At 42.2% G+C, this 14,921-nt stretch overlaps 1 protein-coding gene across 3 annotated transcripts in view; it reads right to left on the bottom strand.

Moving 5' to 3' along the window:
* zdhhc8b (zinc finger DHHC-type palmitoyltransferase 8b) overlaps positions 1-14,180 on the bottom strand; it is a 65,317-nt gene extending 51,137 nt beyond the window's left edge. For all 3 annotated transcript variants that reach the window (XM_020093850.2, XM_020093851.2, XM_069524188.1), the window contains exon 1: positions 13,939-14,180. In XM_020093850.2, the coding sequence (XP_019949409.2) occupies positions 13,939-14,042 (104 nt within the window). In that variant the 5' untranslated portion in view covers positions 14,043-14,180. The remainder of the gene's footprint in view (positions 1-13,938) is intronic.
* Between the last annotated feature and the right edge of the window lie 741 nt (positions 14,181-14,921).

Below are 14,921 nucleotides of genomic sequence, written 5' to 3'. Positions count from 1 at the left end.
GTGCCAGAGTTCTCCTGTCCCACCTGCCACCACACCTCAAGCCATGCCACATGAAAGCAGGCTCCAGGGGGCAGCTGTTGTCACATTCCCTGTCAACCCCCTGCTAAGATGCAGGCCTTTTTTCGGCCACTCCAGACACAACAACGTCAACCCCCTCGCCGGTCACAGCCAGAGCGGAGCTGACGTTTTTCTACGGTTCAGGCTGAAATCTGACATGTGAGCTACACTTGTGGACGAGCTCCCTCAGGTCTTTACTTAGCTCAGGGAGTGAGACAGCTGTACTGCTGATACTTTGCCCCATCCTGAACAATTGTTTATGTGGCTGGTGCCTCTCAGGACCAGGTGTAGTTTGTGACAGCTCTGCAGTTTCTTTGTGATTCCTGCTCCTCCTCCTGCAGGAAACTACTAATTTGGACTTTCAATCCAATCATGTCCAAACAATTGTTCACACAGCACTGGTGGTACCGATGTTGATAATTTGGAGCAAAGGCCAAAATGTTGTAGCACGAGTAATCATCTGTTATAATCTCTGAAATCAATCACAGGCAGTGCAGCTCAAAGGTAGTGCAGGAAAGAAAGATTTCATTTGAAAGATTTAGGACTTAATGTCTTTATTGAAGGGACGTTACAACTGTATAAAAATGGGGTTAGGGTTGGCTGTTATTAACTGTTGAACTCTCATGTCATAAATACACATATATTCATATATGATTAAGAATGAAAGTGTTTAAATCACTAAATATAAAAAGAAAACAATCACGCGTATGTGTGTGTGTGTGTGCATCACCTACTCGCTCTCTCAGAGGAAAGCAACCAACAGACTAAGGAGCTGATAAACTTCACACAACACTAGTGCAGTGCATGTTCTCAACCTGCCTGTTTGGAATGGGCTATTTCCCTGGGTTCCTGAACATAAAAATACGATACAGAAATACCACATAAAGTGCAGACTACTGGTGGGTTGAAGTGGTAGCAGACAGCCGTACAATTACACATAAAAAGAGAAAATCAAACAAAACAGAAATATTACACAAATATCAAGCAGACAAAGCCTATGAACGGAAGAAAAAATAACAGACATTAAAGAAATAAACAATAATAATGGCAATAATAATGATAAAACCAAACAGTTAGGGTAAGAGCACAGTCCAACATGATTACATGTAGGGTATATGTGCTTATCCTGTTTATGTATGATCAGCCTCGACGACTCCCGTGAATGTCTGTGTCTCAGTCTGATATGGTGAAATGAAAATAATCAGATTATCAAAATGATCTGGTGGGACACATATTATTGATACAAACTCTGGTATCAACTGGACAGTGCACATAAAAAATGTTTAGTCACTTTAGACAACTTGACCTATTTTCTCAGGAAACTGTGAAAACACAATTGGAATATAAATTCCGGGTCAGTAGATGTCAGTGTATTCTGGAGATCAGTCCACTGTCTCTGTGAGAGGGTGGCCCTGCTGTCAACAGGGAGCAGCATTACAACAATTGCAGGGATCAGCTGGGTTTGGCCGGGTGGCTAATAGCTCCACAGCAGTTTAATCAGGACTTTAGCAATTATTCACACTGCAGAGAGAGCACATGGTGGCAGTAGTAGCAGGGAGGGTGCGGCGCTGGGGCTAACAGACTTCCAGAACTTCACACGCTCCTCTTCATGTCAGCTCTGATCAAATGCTTTGCGGCCAATGAACTAACTGGGTGCAACCGGGTCAGTGAAGTAGATCTCGGCCGTGTGCACACCGGATTAGGACCTAACTGGCCAACTAAGAAGCAGATAAGATCCTAATTTGGAGTAACGTGGCACTGTTGAGTGGCGGTGAAACTGTGCTCCTCCCAGCATTAACCTCTCATTTGGCCTCAGGTCTGTTGGTGTTATACATATTAGACAGTTAATGTGAGAGGTCTTGGATTGCAGTTTATACTGCTTTAAACTGTTTAAAGCTCTGGGTTTGGGCTGACTTTTCAAGATGGACGTTTTTTACTCAAGAGAAGCAGAAAAGAAAACAGAAAACATCTGCAGCCTGAAAGGAAGGCAGGATGAAGCTTCTTCCCTGGGCCTTCAAGATATGGAGGATGCAAAGTGCTTAAGTTCCACCCACTAAGTTACTGATGCCTCTGAGATAAAGCTTGGGTCCTGGCACAGCACATATGCAGTTTACAGTGATAGCAGCATCTCTACCACTTAAAATATCATTTATATATTCTCAGATTTTCACTGTTAATATACAATATAAAGAGTGAAAATCTGAAACCTTTGCATTTTTTCTTTTTTCCAATATTTTCAATTCATGATTCATCTCGTACATAAAACTTAATGGAAACGTCAATGGAGAAAATAATGGGAATTTTACTTCCAAAACCAGAGCCATTATAAAAGTGGTGCTCTATAATAGAAAGGGCTTTTCAGTATGTGGACTAACTGATTGTTGTTTTGCAATCTCAGTAACACTAGCTGGCAACATTTCTTAATTTGAAAGAGGTCACATTACCCTAAACTGTATGTGCCACTAGAGCAGGACGTGTTTTTTTTACATACCCTGCAACCACAACAACTAAATGTAACCTTGTTAGTCAGCAATCTGCTCCTAGACATTGAAACTAATGCTGGGTTTGGTTATTGTTGTGCAGCTGAATGCAAATGTTTGGGTGTCTCTGGGCAAATTCCATATTTAGCTGATTTCTACAGTGAAAAGAAGTAAACAGCCCCTAAGGTGAGGGTAAACACACATTAAGAACAAAGCTTTCCTCAAATGTTAATGAACTGTTTTTATTTCATTAACTTAATGATGCATGTGCAAAATATCTCTTTCAGTTTCCTGACTGTCTGGAGGACATTATCTTCCAGACTCCTCCAGACTAAAATGAGAGGAAGGTGTTCTTTTCTCCAAAGAGCTTGATACGAACTTCATCTGGTCCCAGCACTAGTTTCCAGGAAAGCCCACTCTGGTTCATCCAGATGTTTCTTTGCAGGTAAGGTTTCCCTCTGATGTGTCTTCCATGCAGACCCAGTATGTGCATTAAAGAAACGGTGGAAGTATGCATCACCATTCATGCATCAGCTAAACCTTCCTGCAGCTCCTGTGTAGTCATATGAGGCTTTGTGCTGTTTTCTTGGCCTTCCAGATACAGCCCTGACTTCCACAGTTCTACTGAACTGCCATTTCTCAGTGACATTTTGGACAGAGCAATTTCAGGCTACACAAGCACTTTGATACCTTTTTATAGGCTCCCCTGCTTTATAGTCATTACTTAGCATCAGAGAATTTACAAGTTCTTGAGTTATCGTCCACTAATGACGGTTTTTAACCTGCTTTACAAGTCCTAATGAGTCAATTGAGGCTTAATGAGATAATGAAGTCTTGAGTGTTTTACAAGCAGAAAGGTGTTCAGACTTTAGCACATGCCACACTTATTGTTTTATTTTATAAGCTGCTGAAATAAAGTGTTATTTTACATTTGAAGAAAAGTTAGTTTTATCTCTGCAGGGGCCGTCACTTCTATTCACTTTCACAAACATACTCATGATAACCTTGATAAACACACTGTTGACTCCATTCCTTGCACAAAGATTTTAAATAAATAAAGTCCACCCTCCTTTAATGCAAGTATTGCCCTCACTACAGCCCCATGGACACAGCTTTATGTTGGGGAGAGTTCTGAGAGTTGACAGGACTGCTGTGCCTACTCTGATTTTGCAATCACTGATCAGGAGACAGGTTGAGTAAACTCGAGACGAGAGGCAAAATAAACCAAAAACAGGATCACCCTGGAAGAGATAAAGCAGCACGAAGCCAAAGCACACTGGAAGGTCTAAGGCGTCCTGAGAGCCGCTGAAGCACGCTTCCTAACACAAACATTCAGATAACACTGTTAGAGTGCTCTGCTGACCCACATCACATCATCATGTGAAAAACTGGACATTGTTCGGGTGAGCAGTGGTGTTGAAAATGTTTCTAAGACACGACCAACGCAAAACTGGAAGAACATAAATATCTCAGGATGAAAAAAGGAAACTGATAAGTAGAAGATGTCAACTTGGAAAGACAATGAGATTTGAGAGTTTTTGGTGATAAGGGCCAACACTTGTGGTTATGTGCTGTAAAGAAAAACGGGATTTCCGATGCAGAATTTATACATCATGTCCTGCCTCCTGCATGCTCTACCCAGACACCACCCCTCGTCTTTTGCTGTTGTTGTGAACGCGTCTGTCTCACACAATCTCCAAATGTAATTTTCCGTAACATTTTCTGGAGTTCACACCCGTAAAACAGCTCAATAGGACCAGGGAACAGCTTTGTTATCGTTTCTATGATGTGATATTCTGTATGTGTGTCACTGAAGAAGTGTGAGGAAGAAATAAAGAATTCTCCGCTCACAGATCAAACATCAAACTTCCTGACCTTGTTTTTCAGTCATGATAGATCAACTATGACTTCATCAGCTGTACATGGATAACACACAAAAACATTCCGGCTTTTCTGCAGAATTTTACACAATGCGGTGCCAAACAAAGCAGTGCAGCCGAGGAAATCCAAAGCTGGCTTCTCTTCAGGACCAACTTCAGAGTCCCGTCTCTGTCACAGATGTGGTCAACAACTTCCTTCCCCCAAAATCAAGAGTATTAATTCACAACACATTTTTCACAGTCTGTCAAACTGTGTCATGAAAATAACACAGCTGTCAAAGTGGGGCTTTTACTGGTTTGAAAAAAGCAACAACTGATAAATAAAACAATCATTGGGACTAAATCAAAGTCAACTCAAGCACTAAAACACAAGATAAAATCAAGTCCAGATGAAGACTGTGCTAGATTCAAGCCCCAGAGCCACAGAGTCATTTCTCTGTGTGTGACAGTCAAGTCAATATATTCAGAGCAAGTGGAGCTGGAATCCGCACAGTGTAGTAAAAGCACGGTGAATTAAACCTCCTTTCAAAATATCCCTGTTGTCAAATGATACCATTCTTTTAAATAGACACAGAGGTCCACATACTACTACTACCACTTTACTTTCTGTGTATTCTAGCTGTAGTTTAAAATACATGCAGGGTTTACAAGCTGTAGTTTTAGTCAAGCATAAATCAATTACAGGGCTGCTGTTCATATTTGTATCAAGTATTTGAAGAGGGGGTGTAAACTACAAAGGTTGAAGGCAAACAGACACAATGAACCATTAAATGCATATGTGCATACAACAGGTTGTGCATGCCTTTCTATATATACCGTATTTTCCGGACTATACCGAAAGGCATATATATATATATATATATATATATATATATATATATATATATATATATATACATACATATATATATAAAGCACAATCCCCTGGATGTCAGAACAAAATTCCAAACTGTTATAATAGGGGCTGGTGCTGAGGCTACATTTCTAAGTATGGGAACATGGGTTAGGTCGAGCTGTGATAAATATTAATATAAAACTGATGTCTATTCATAAACCCTCTAGAAAGGTGTGACATGATAGCATGTGACAGATGTGATAAGGTCACCTCCACAGAGAAGTATAAAGGGAATGGGCAAAAGTCTTACAGAAACAAACCTGGCCGGAGACCCCCGTATTTATAGACAGGCTAACATACAGCCTAACACACACACACACGGCAGATATAGGAGAACAATATTAGCTTTTTCTTTTGCTAAAAACTTTTGGCCACTAGGGATCAGTAAAAATGAGCTAAAAACATAAAACTTTATGCTCGATCCATGTTCACAGATTTATTACTTATTTACACACGGAGAAAATACCAAACCTGAGTGAACATAATTATTTGATGTTACTTTAACAAAAATGATTTTTCTGACTGTAGCAGCCCCAGTGGGAGAATCAAGAACACATTAAAACCACACCACAAAGACCAAATGATTCTTTATAAATGTATTTGAATTTCACATGTTCTTACCACATTTAATCAGAATTACTTGAAAAATACTATAGTCACAATGAAAATGTTCACATACACAATGCTGATATCTGCATTGGTTTCAGAGGCTGTGTGGTTACTACGACTGTGCTACTACACAGGCGAATCAGCACTGGCTTTGTGCCCTCTCATCTCCAGACTTCTAAAGCCACCTACTTTAAAAAAAGAGCAGAGATGCGGAAGAGCTGCCCTCATAATCACAGTTTATCTGCCCGTCTTCCTCTGTGACCCAGAGATGGACACAGCCACACTCTCATAAACACTGGAGGCCTCTGGCTGCTAGACTCTCCTGATCTCTCAGGAAGCCGCACCAGCCGACGGTGTTAAGACCAAGAGCTCTGTTTCTACTTATGACCAGTCATGGTCTCCTTCTGACAAAACAACAGGAGGGGAAACAGGGTGGAGTCACCCACGGAGGGAGAGGCTGGAGGTCTAAATTAATCCCACATGTTCCCCCCAAGAGGAGACTCTCCAGGCTGCCTCAGCTCATTCAACTGGTGGGAGGGTGGTGGAGCACAGCAAACTCCGGAGAGCACCTCGCTGCACTTTTCCCGCACTTTTCGCCCACATACTGCTATGCAGTCAGTCCACATGGATCCATTTAGCTCAACTATGGCATCACAAGGCACAATTTACTTTTTTGGCAAGCAGCAGAGCTCCACAAATTCACTGTTTCAGAGAAACCAGAAGGATATTTAAATAGACACGGAGAAAGGAGCACAGTCACGAGTCGCAGTAGAAAAAACGAAAAGGCTCTAAACGTTTCTCCAGGTCCAAAGATGTGGAGGACAAATGACACATTCATAGTTTGGTAGAAAGAGAACAGGCTTCTGTTATAAAGCACAGATTTCTGTTAAAGGTCAACATTTACTGGAAAACCATGTGAGACCATGATATGCCATGGTGATTCTTAATCACCTGATGTTGCAGATTAGGGTGTTCATGATTTTATCAATTTATAATAAGTCATCTGATACAGAAGTGGTATAATGCAGAGAGGGTTTAACTTGAAATCAGGGGCATTTTAAAACCATCCCACTCATCCCACAAAACAGGGACCACTGATGATGCACTTGTGAAAACGTACAAATTTACTTGATCCCAGAAGAAACGGTTGCTCTTACGTAGAGTGAGATAGGCTTATTATTACCAACCAGATAAGTTGACTAAATTAATAGTTACTAAATCAGGACAACGTGCCTCAACATGTAGCTTGATGTGACGTGTTTTTGTGGAATGTAGTGCAGTCGGGTGCCCTGCCCAGCAATGTATGGTTCCAGAGAAGGATCTGTCAGCATTATCTTAACCTGGTGGTTGAGCAGCGACAGGAGGGCTGGGATGGAATGAGATTAGACGACATCATCTTTATCTCTGGGGCTCTTTTACTCATCCATACTGATAGAGGACTGATTTGACAGTATGGAAGCTCGACCAGCAGCCTGCTGGCTATACCACAGGCTGACACAGGCAGGAGAGGTGACATTCCACACTAGTGACCATAGACATAATTCTATCAGTGAGATTACAATAACGGACAAATTAAAATGAACTGCTTTATTATCCTGCAGCTCCCATAGGAATCATTCGAAGATATTTGATGGACTCCAGACCTGATGAGAAACACTACTCCACTACTCCACAACTTTACTCTGAGAAGGCTCAACAGCTGGACATACCATGCCTTGACAGACAAACTGATATATGGTAGTTCCCTGCTATGACTCACAGAACTGGTTAGTGTGTGTGTAAGTGTGTGTAAGTGTGTGTGTGTGTGTGTGTTCATATTTAGATATATAAGCTGTTTGGCAATGGTTTGCTCCAAGCTAAAAAAAAAGGCCCATTCAGGTGTATCTTAAGAACCACACTCTGTTGGTTCGTGATTAGATCGAGACATTTGTCAGGAGCTCACATTTGATCCCATTACTGTCAAAATGTAACTAAAAATATATGACTGATGGAGTCTAGATTCAGACCTTGAGTTTCTGCTGGAATAACACAATGAGTTCACCTCCTTATTCACCGTTTCCTCCTGTACGCTCCTGTAGGCACCACCCCTCACCTCAACCAAACAGAACATATCCAGAACTGGATAGTTTTAAATTTAGACCAGATAAAGCTGCAAGAAGAAAAGCTACAGGATCCAGTCATCAAAATCATATCAATTCATCCTGATGACGACAGAAACATGTCACAAAGGTCACTACTATTCATCCTCTGGGGACCATTAATGTCAGTGTCTAAGTTTCAGAGCAATCCATCCAAATATTTCAGTATATATTTCAGAGTTAAGCCATGCCACTAGCACAGTCAATAACCATGCTTTGTGTTGTGGATATACAAACAGTCAAAAAAGCTGATCTGATCTAAATCATTTACAAGGACAAACATATTGTAAGATGTTGAATGTTGGTTTAACCGTGAGTGAAAACTTTGATTACAACACGGTACTCTAACTGGGATGAGTGCAAATTATTTCATCTGCACCGACCTTCTCATTCAGGTACTGAGCTGAAATTATCTCAAGGACTCCTAAATACTCAGAGCACCAGAGAGTGGGTTAAAACACAACCCACACTCTGGGTGGGCCAACACAGCCCGACACAAACTGACTGGCATTCTGTTTTTGTGTCCGACCCCTACCCGAGTCTGCTGTTTTCCCCGATCGGGTTGGGTATCCACTTTCTACACAGCACCACTCAGGACACACAGGATCTGATCTGATCAACAGAACACTTTTGGATTTAAATAGAAAGACCTGAGATTGAAGCTGTGTGATGGTATCAAAGACAGAGAGAACTAAAATGTCTGTATTGGTGAAATCAGGACACTGGGGGATGGGACACAAGGAAAGGACTATTTAAAAGATTGAATACTTCACCGTTAATAGAGCCAGTCACTCTGAGTTAACCACCACTACACATTGTAGCTGCTCTATCAGCTGTGAAGCAGCAGAGTGTTGGTCAGTGAGTAATAATACCACAGGTTGGAACCAGGCCCTGAGGTAAACCAGAATATATAATTAGAAAGAACATTAACCATAAACCACCCAACAGGCTAAACATATTCTGTCATAAAGCAATAAGACACTAAAGTAAAAATAAAAAAAGCTCAGGGTCAATTTATAATTCCTGCCTTATCTTCTGAATTAGCCCTAACTGAAATAAGGCTCCTGCTTTCATTATTTCCTGCCCTCTTGAGTACTTTCTGAGAGCACAAGTGACACAACCCTGAACTGCAATTGTCACTTGCCAGACCCTCATCCATGGTGCTGATGGATGACCAAGGCCCACAGAGGAAATTACATCGTTATCTAATCTGACAAAGCGAGGAACACTGCACCTATAGCTGCTGCTGGTTTAATCCTAAGTGAGCGGGAAAAGGAGATATCTCTACAAACCAGCTGACTGTGCCACATGGATTTTCTGAACAGGCCAAGGGGGGGACGTTTTAGCTTTGATGAGCTTGTACATCTATCAACTACTTTTGGCCTCTTCAAAATGATCAAAGTTTTATCCTGTGTGACAGGATTACTCCTTATCCACCTCAGCGGAGAAGATGAAACCTGAAGCTGTGACAGCGTGGACGCACAAGACGAAAAGTGGCGAGCTTGCCTTGGGAGCAGAGGTTTGCCACTCTTACGGGAATATTTTTGTAAAGCTTACTTGGAGATTAAAGTTGTGCAAGCATCTCACTGAGTCCTGTTCACTAAATTCACAACAAAGGGGCAATATTCTCTGGTTTCTAGATTTGAAAGATGCTTTTTCATTAGTGCAAACAATAATTGAGCTGTTTGAGTATATCAATAACATAAGAGTTTGTAATTTCCTCCTGCTGAGAAACGCTCTGCCCTTGCATCATCTCAAACTTAGCAATATCCTTGATCACACATTTAAATAAACAAACTAAAACCAAATCAGTCCCAGTGCCATATGAGCAATATTTAAAACAGGCAGCAAAGACAGCCTGGCCCCCGCACTGAGCATAAACAGGATAAGTTAAACCAACAATTCATTGAAGTAGAGTCAAACACAGGACGGCTCGAAGCCAATAATGTCACACATGAGGAAGGAACACCGGCTCTAATGGACACTAATACCAAGCAGTGAGGCATAAAAGATTACAGGCTTGTTCATCGAACCCCTTGACAAAAAGACGACAGCAGCTCAGCATACATAATCACACGCAGGACAAGGATTAGTCGATGAACAAACATTCAATTACATTTTTAGACCTTCAGTGAAATAGAAAGTGGAAAGTGTGACGTTACAGCAAAGAGAAGAGGGAGTAAGAAGATCGTACACTCAGTGGGAGATCTGAGTATGTGTTTACCCACACAACTGGACATATTATTATTATTATAGTGAAATAAGTTACATACAGTAACAAAAAAACTTTTACTGTGTTATCCTCTATGAACAAAGTAGGTGGTTCACCAAGAAGAATAAGTATAAGTAAAGTGGAAGTATGCCTTCTCTTCATTTTTATAAAATGTTTTATTTCAAGAAAGCAGCTTGGCTAAAGTTAGCTAACATTGGCCAACGAAACAGGCACTATCCCTCATTTTACCTTTCTGTTGTGTTTCAGTTTGAGTCTAAGTGCACTATGTCTTTCTCTGTCTCCGAGCTTAGATTACCAGAAGAAGGCTACACTACTACTATACTTCCAGGATGTACTTGGTAGTACACTCCTGTGCTGGTACATTACAGTGAGATCAGATTGAATTAATAGGATTTTGTGGGGGAAATAAACAAAGGTTTGCTGGTGCTGTTGTGCAACTTTATCACATTTCAACTTGGATCCTTTGATATTAACTGTTTCCACAAACACGGTTAATGAACGATACAAATTTTGATGTGGAGAGATGTTGGATGTCTGAAGTGGGGCATGTCTGAAACCCAGAACCACTGTCATACTGTGAACATTTTGTTCCAGGTTCCCCCAAACATTTTACTGTAAAACAGCTCCTCTGTGATGAGTCATGTAAAATGGCTTCTTATGAAACCATTGACCATATACGTACCAACATATAGAACCCAAAAGTATGAGGAACAATTTGAGGAACACAACGTATCGTGATTCAGTGTCAACCCCTCTTCCCATCTTTTCACAGCTTGTAACTGTTTCCACTAACACTAAAATTTCAATGGAGCACAAATACAAAACAATGCATGCTTTAGGATCTGAATGAAGACTGATTCCATGGATCTAAAGTGAAAAGGAGGAAACAGATGTGGAAGCTGAAGATTAGATTCCTGTCAGGCCTCTTCTCGTGCACAGCTCTGCTCTCAGTCTGGTCAAATGCCACCATGCACTCTGATTATTTAAGCCCCCACACAGACAAAACTGCTGACCACGTAGGTCTTGTCCGTCTTGTCCAGATGATCAGTGGATCGATCCACACATCTAGTCATGCGCACCCTGAAGTGTGGACGATTAAGCCTGGCAACAAATGAGAAGGGCCCGCCTGGCTGTTCTGCTTCCAGAGCAGGTTATTCATCTGGCATATGGTCAGGGCCAGTGATTAAGCCATTCTGAGCACCGGTGCACTAAAAGGTAGAATAAAGCTTCTTTAATGCAGCCATATGGAACTGGGACAAATTTAGACATAGGCAGTGCTCTAAGTTATTGATCCAGATATGACTGGGATTATATTGTGATCACTAAACCAGGACTGGAAACATGTCTTCAGTATTTCTTTATGATGATTGATGAGTGGTCATGCTGTGTGTACATTAATAATTCTGTACTAATGTGACCTAATTCAATCTCTGTGGGGAAACACAAACTGTCAGACATCAGCAAGTGTGTGTGTTTGTGCGTATGAGTGTGTGTAGTGCTGACCCCAAGTCTCATCCTCCGTTGCCCACATGGCACCAAGTGGCCTGTTGACAGCAGTTAGACCTTTAACACAGCCTGGGAATAAAAAAAGATTTGTGTCCCTGGCGCTGTGCTGTACATGAGTGCACACGAGGTAGTGATATAGCTCTTTAGTCTTAACCTCTGCATTTCTGCATCCAAACCAAACTGGCAATATGAAAATTTTAATTTCTCCTATGTTGGACTCAGTGCATGTTTTTCTGATAAAGAGATGTAACACAAAAGGTCTATAACTGTTCTGCAGCATATATCGTTTATGGGTAGCCCTGCAGCAGCCTCAGACTGGGTCCAAGATAATGGATGGAATGGATGTGCGTTTGATAATGAGGAGGCATGTCCTAGTTTGGACGTGCACTGCTCCCCGGGGGGTTCCATTATACACAGCTCAATCCTCTGGGCCTATTTTTTTTTTTTTTACGAGGAAATGGAAGAGGAACAGAGTACAGTCTTAATCCTTACCCTCACACCATCTGCTGATGAGGTGAACGTTAAAGTGTAGAGTGAACTAAAACTAATAATTCTATAAATATATTGAGAAAATGTATAAGCAACATTTCTGACTGAATTATCTGATCACAATTAGTAAAGTAATTGATTCACAGATCAGGATTTGTTTAAGCAAAGCCCTGGACAGTACACTAAAGGAATGCTGGGATTTTTAAAGATACATCCTACTGGCACAACCCACAAACACCATATGTTTCACTCGGTCGCGGTCACTGACCTGAGAGTGAGAGTGCAAAACCGCTCGTAGTGCAGCCAAAGCATTTCTCTGTCTTCATGCATTTGTCCATGTGGGCCAGGTTTTGCACTTAATGCATCTTGCTTACATTTTACTATTGACAGAAAAACCTCTGATGTGGGAAAAAAGCAATACATGATTTACAGCCACAAATTCACACACATTACACAAGAGCTCATGTAGAGAGGAAAATGTCTTGAAAACCAATGAATCATCACTGCGTCCATGTCTCCCATTGGTCACTGTGACATATGGTCTTTAAAACACTGTCAAACATCCAATCAGGGCTTGGAATCACTGCTACAGATTGAGCCCTCTGCAGACAGTGGGTCTATAAACGAGGAACTATTGAGTGATCTATGCTTCTTATAGTAGTTAGTCTAGATCAGACATCATTCATTAAGATTTTCACCCCCCATGTTTCCATGTCATGACGTGGATTTCACTGATAATCTATCACCTGGGCGGGTTAGCTCTGGAGGAGGATGATGATTCACTCCCTCTGCTGTCATCTACAGCGTCACCTCTGTGTTTATGTCACGTCATTATCTCCCTCTTTTATCAAGTGGAGTGAGTGGGGGCCTGGGGGTGGAAGTCTTCCTATACGTGGGGGGTCCTTGGCAATGATTGGGACCCTGGCTGATAAAGCTGTGTGACTGTGGAATCATCCCGATTGCAGCTGCAGAGGATGGAGCACTATCAGCAGCTCATCACCACACTTGAACTGAATGGACATCTGCTTAGAGGAGAGTGAGGACCTGTTGTTCTTGGGTCGGGATGACACACATGGACACACTGTATGTGGGGCATGGTGGTGGATTATCTGAATCATAGCGGTGGGACCCCTGCAGGACTCCACTTGCCCAACAACCCCTCACCTAGAATAACTAATGCCTCTTGTAAGAGTGGTGTGACACTTTAACTATCCCAAATGAGTGGGAATCAAACACAGCCGCCCACAAACACACAGAGCCACAGCCGCCTGCTGGCCCAATGCAACCATTTTAATTGTACCAACAACTGCCTGCGCCGTCTCTTGAATGGAAAGTGAGCATCTACAGGCCTGTGAGCGGTGCTTCTCTTCTTTAGAAACTTACACACTGGAAGTTTGCCCTGCAGGTTTTTATCCCTGAATGGTCTGTGTGGGGCTGCAGAGGAGAGGCGGCATCTGAGGCTGCCCTTTGCAAAAACCCATTTCACAACTGGATCAGACCCACTCCTGTAAAAACATCACTTACTCCAGTTTAGTGACTGATCCACCCGTGCAAACTTCAGACCCACTCCTGAGCGTGTGTGTGTGTAATCCGGACACACAACCCTGTGCATGCACACGATTAGAGGAGAAGAGGAGGCACAAAAACTTACGTGAAAACGAAAAATAAAGTGGTGGACCCCACGAGCAGTGTGGCAGCAGTGGACACCGGGATGTATTTGGTGGGTTTAAATCTCTTTCCAGCGCTGGTGGGCATTCTGTAATTTCCACATTCCTCTATTAATTATTCCGATTGGAGGCGCATGTGGGAAGAAAATAAAGAGGTCCAGGTCCGGTGTGGAAGCCTTTTTCTGCGGGTGTGAAAGGTACAAGCAGTCCGTGTGTGCTACCGATGAAGCCGCATAGATCCTCAGAGAGAGAGAGGCAGGAACACACGGGGCTGGAGCTCTCTCTCTCTCTCTCTCTCTCTCTCTCTCTCCTGGAGATCCCACCCTCACGGTACAACCCACTGCTGAGGTCACTGAACCGCTCGAAAAGGTGGAGCCTCGATCCCTGGAAACCCTGCAGGCGTCTCCTTGAGGAGAACTGCCCATGTCTGCTGCTGGTTGTTCTGCATTTCATCAGGAGCCATGGATCGCTCTTCAGTCAGTTTTACCCGGGAGATTTTACCCGCGAGATTCCACGATCATTCAAATCACACACACACACACGCACGCACCTATTAAAACCAGTGTTTATTGAATCTACAACGTGTTGCAGAGTTCAGGGTAAATCAGTGTTTCTGGACGTTTGGACGCTGCAGCCACCGGCACCAAACTCCATTCAGATTCTGTTCGTTTTATGTTGCTTCACTTACCCACAAGTGTACACACGCAATCGGTGCATATATAATATAATTCACATAGTATCTTCTTCAACTCTTCATTCCGGCATGGTCATTGCACATCAGTCAGCGCGTTTGTAAATGAAAATCCGGTTGTTGAAATGAACTTCTCCCTCTTCTCTCATCCTGTAAAGTGTTAAAACGACAAATAAATCATGTGATGATTTGTGCGACTTGAACTGGGCTCACACCTCACAACTACATCATGTGTTTTGATTGTATTTCTTTCTTTAGTGCTTTATTTTGCTATTA

This window comes from Paralichthys olivaceus, chromosome 4 (assembly GCF_024713975.1).
Source record: "Paralichthys olivaceus isolate ysfri-2021 chromosome 4, ASM2471397v2, whole genome shotgun sequence".
Taxonomy (NCBI): domain Eukaryota; kingdom Metazoa; phylum Chordata; class Actinopteri; order Pleuronectiformes; family Paralichthyidae; genus Paralichthys; species Paralichthys olivaceus.
Note: the sequence above shows the minus strand (reverse complement) of the source record. Positions and strands in the feature narration are given on the sequence as shown.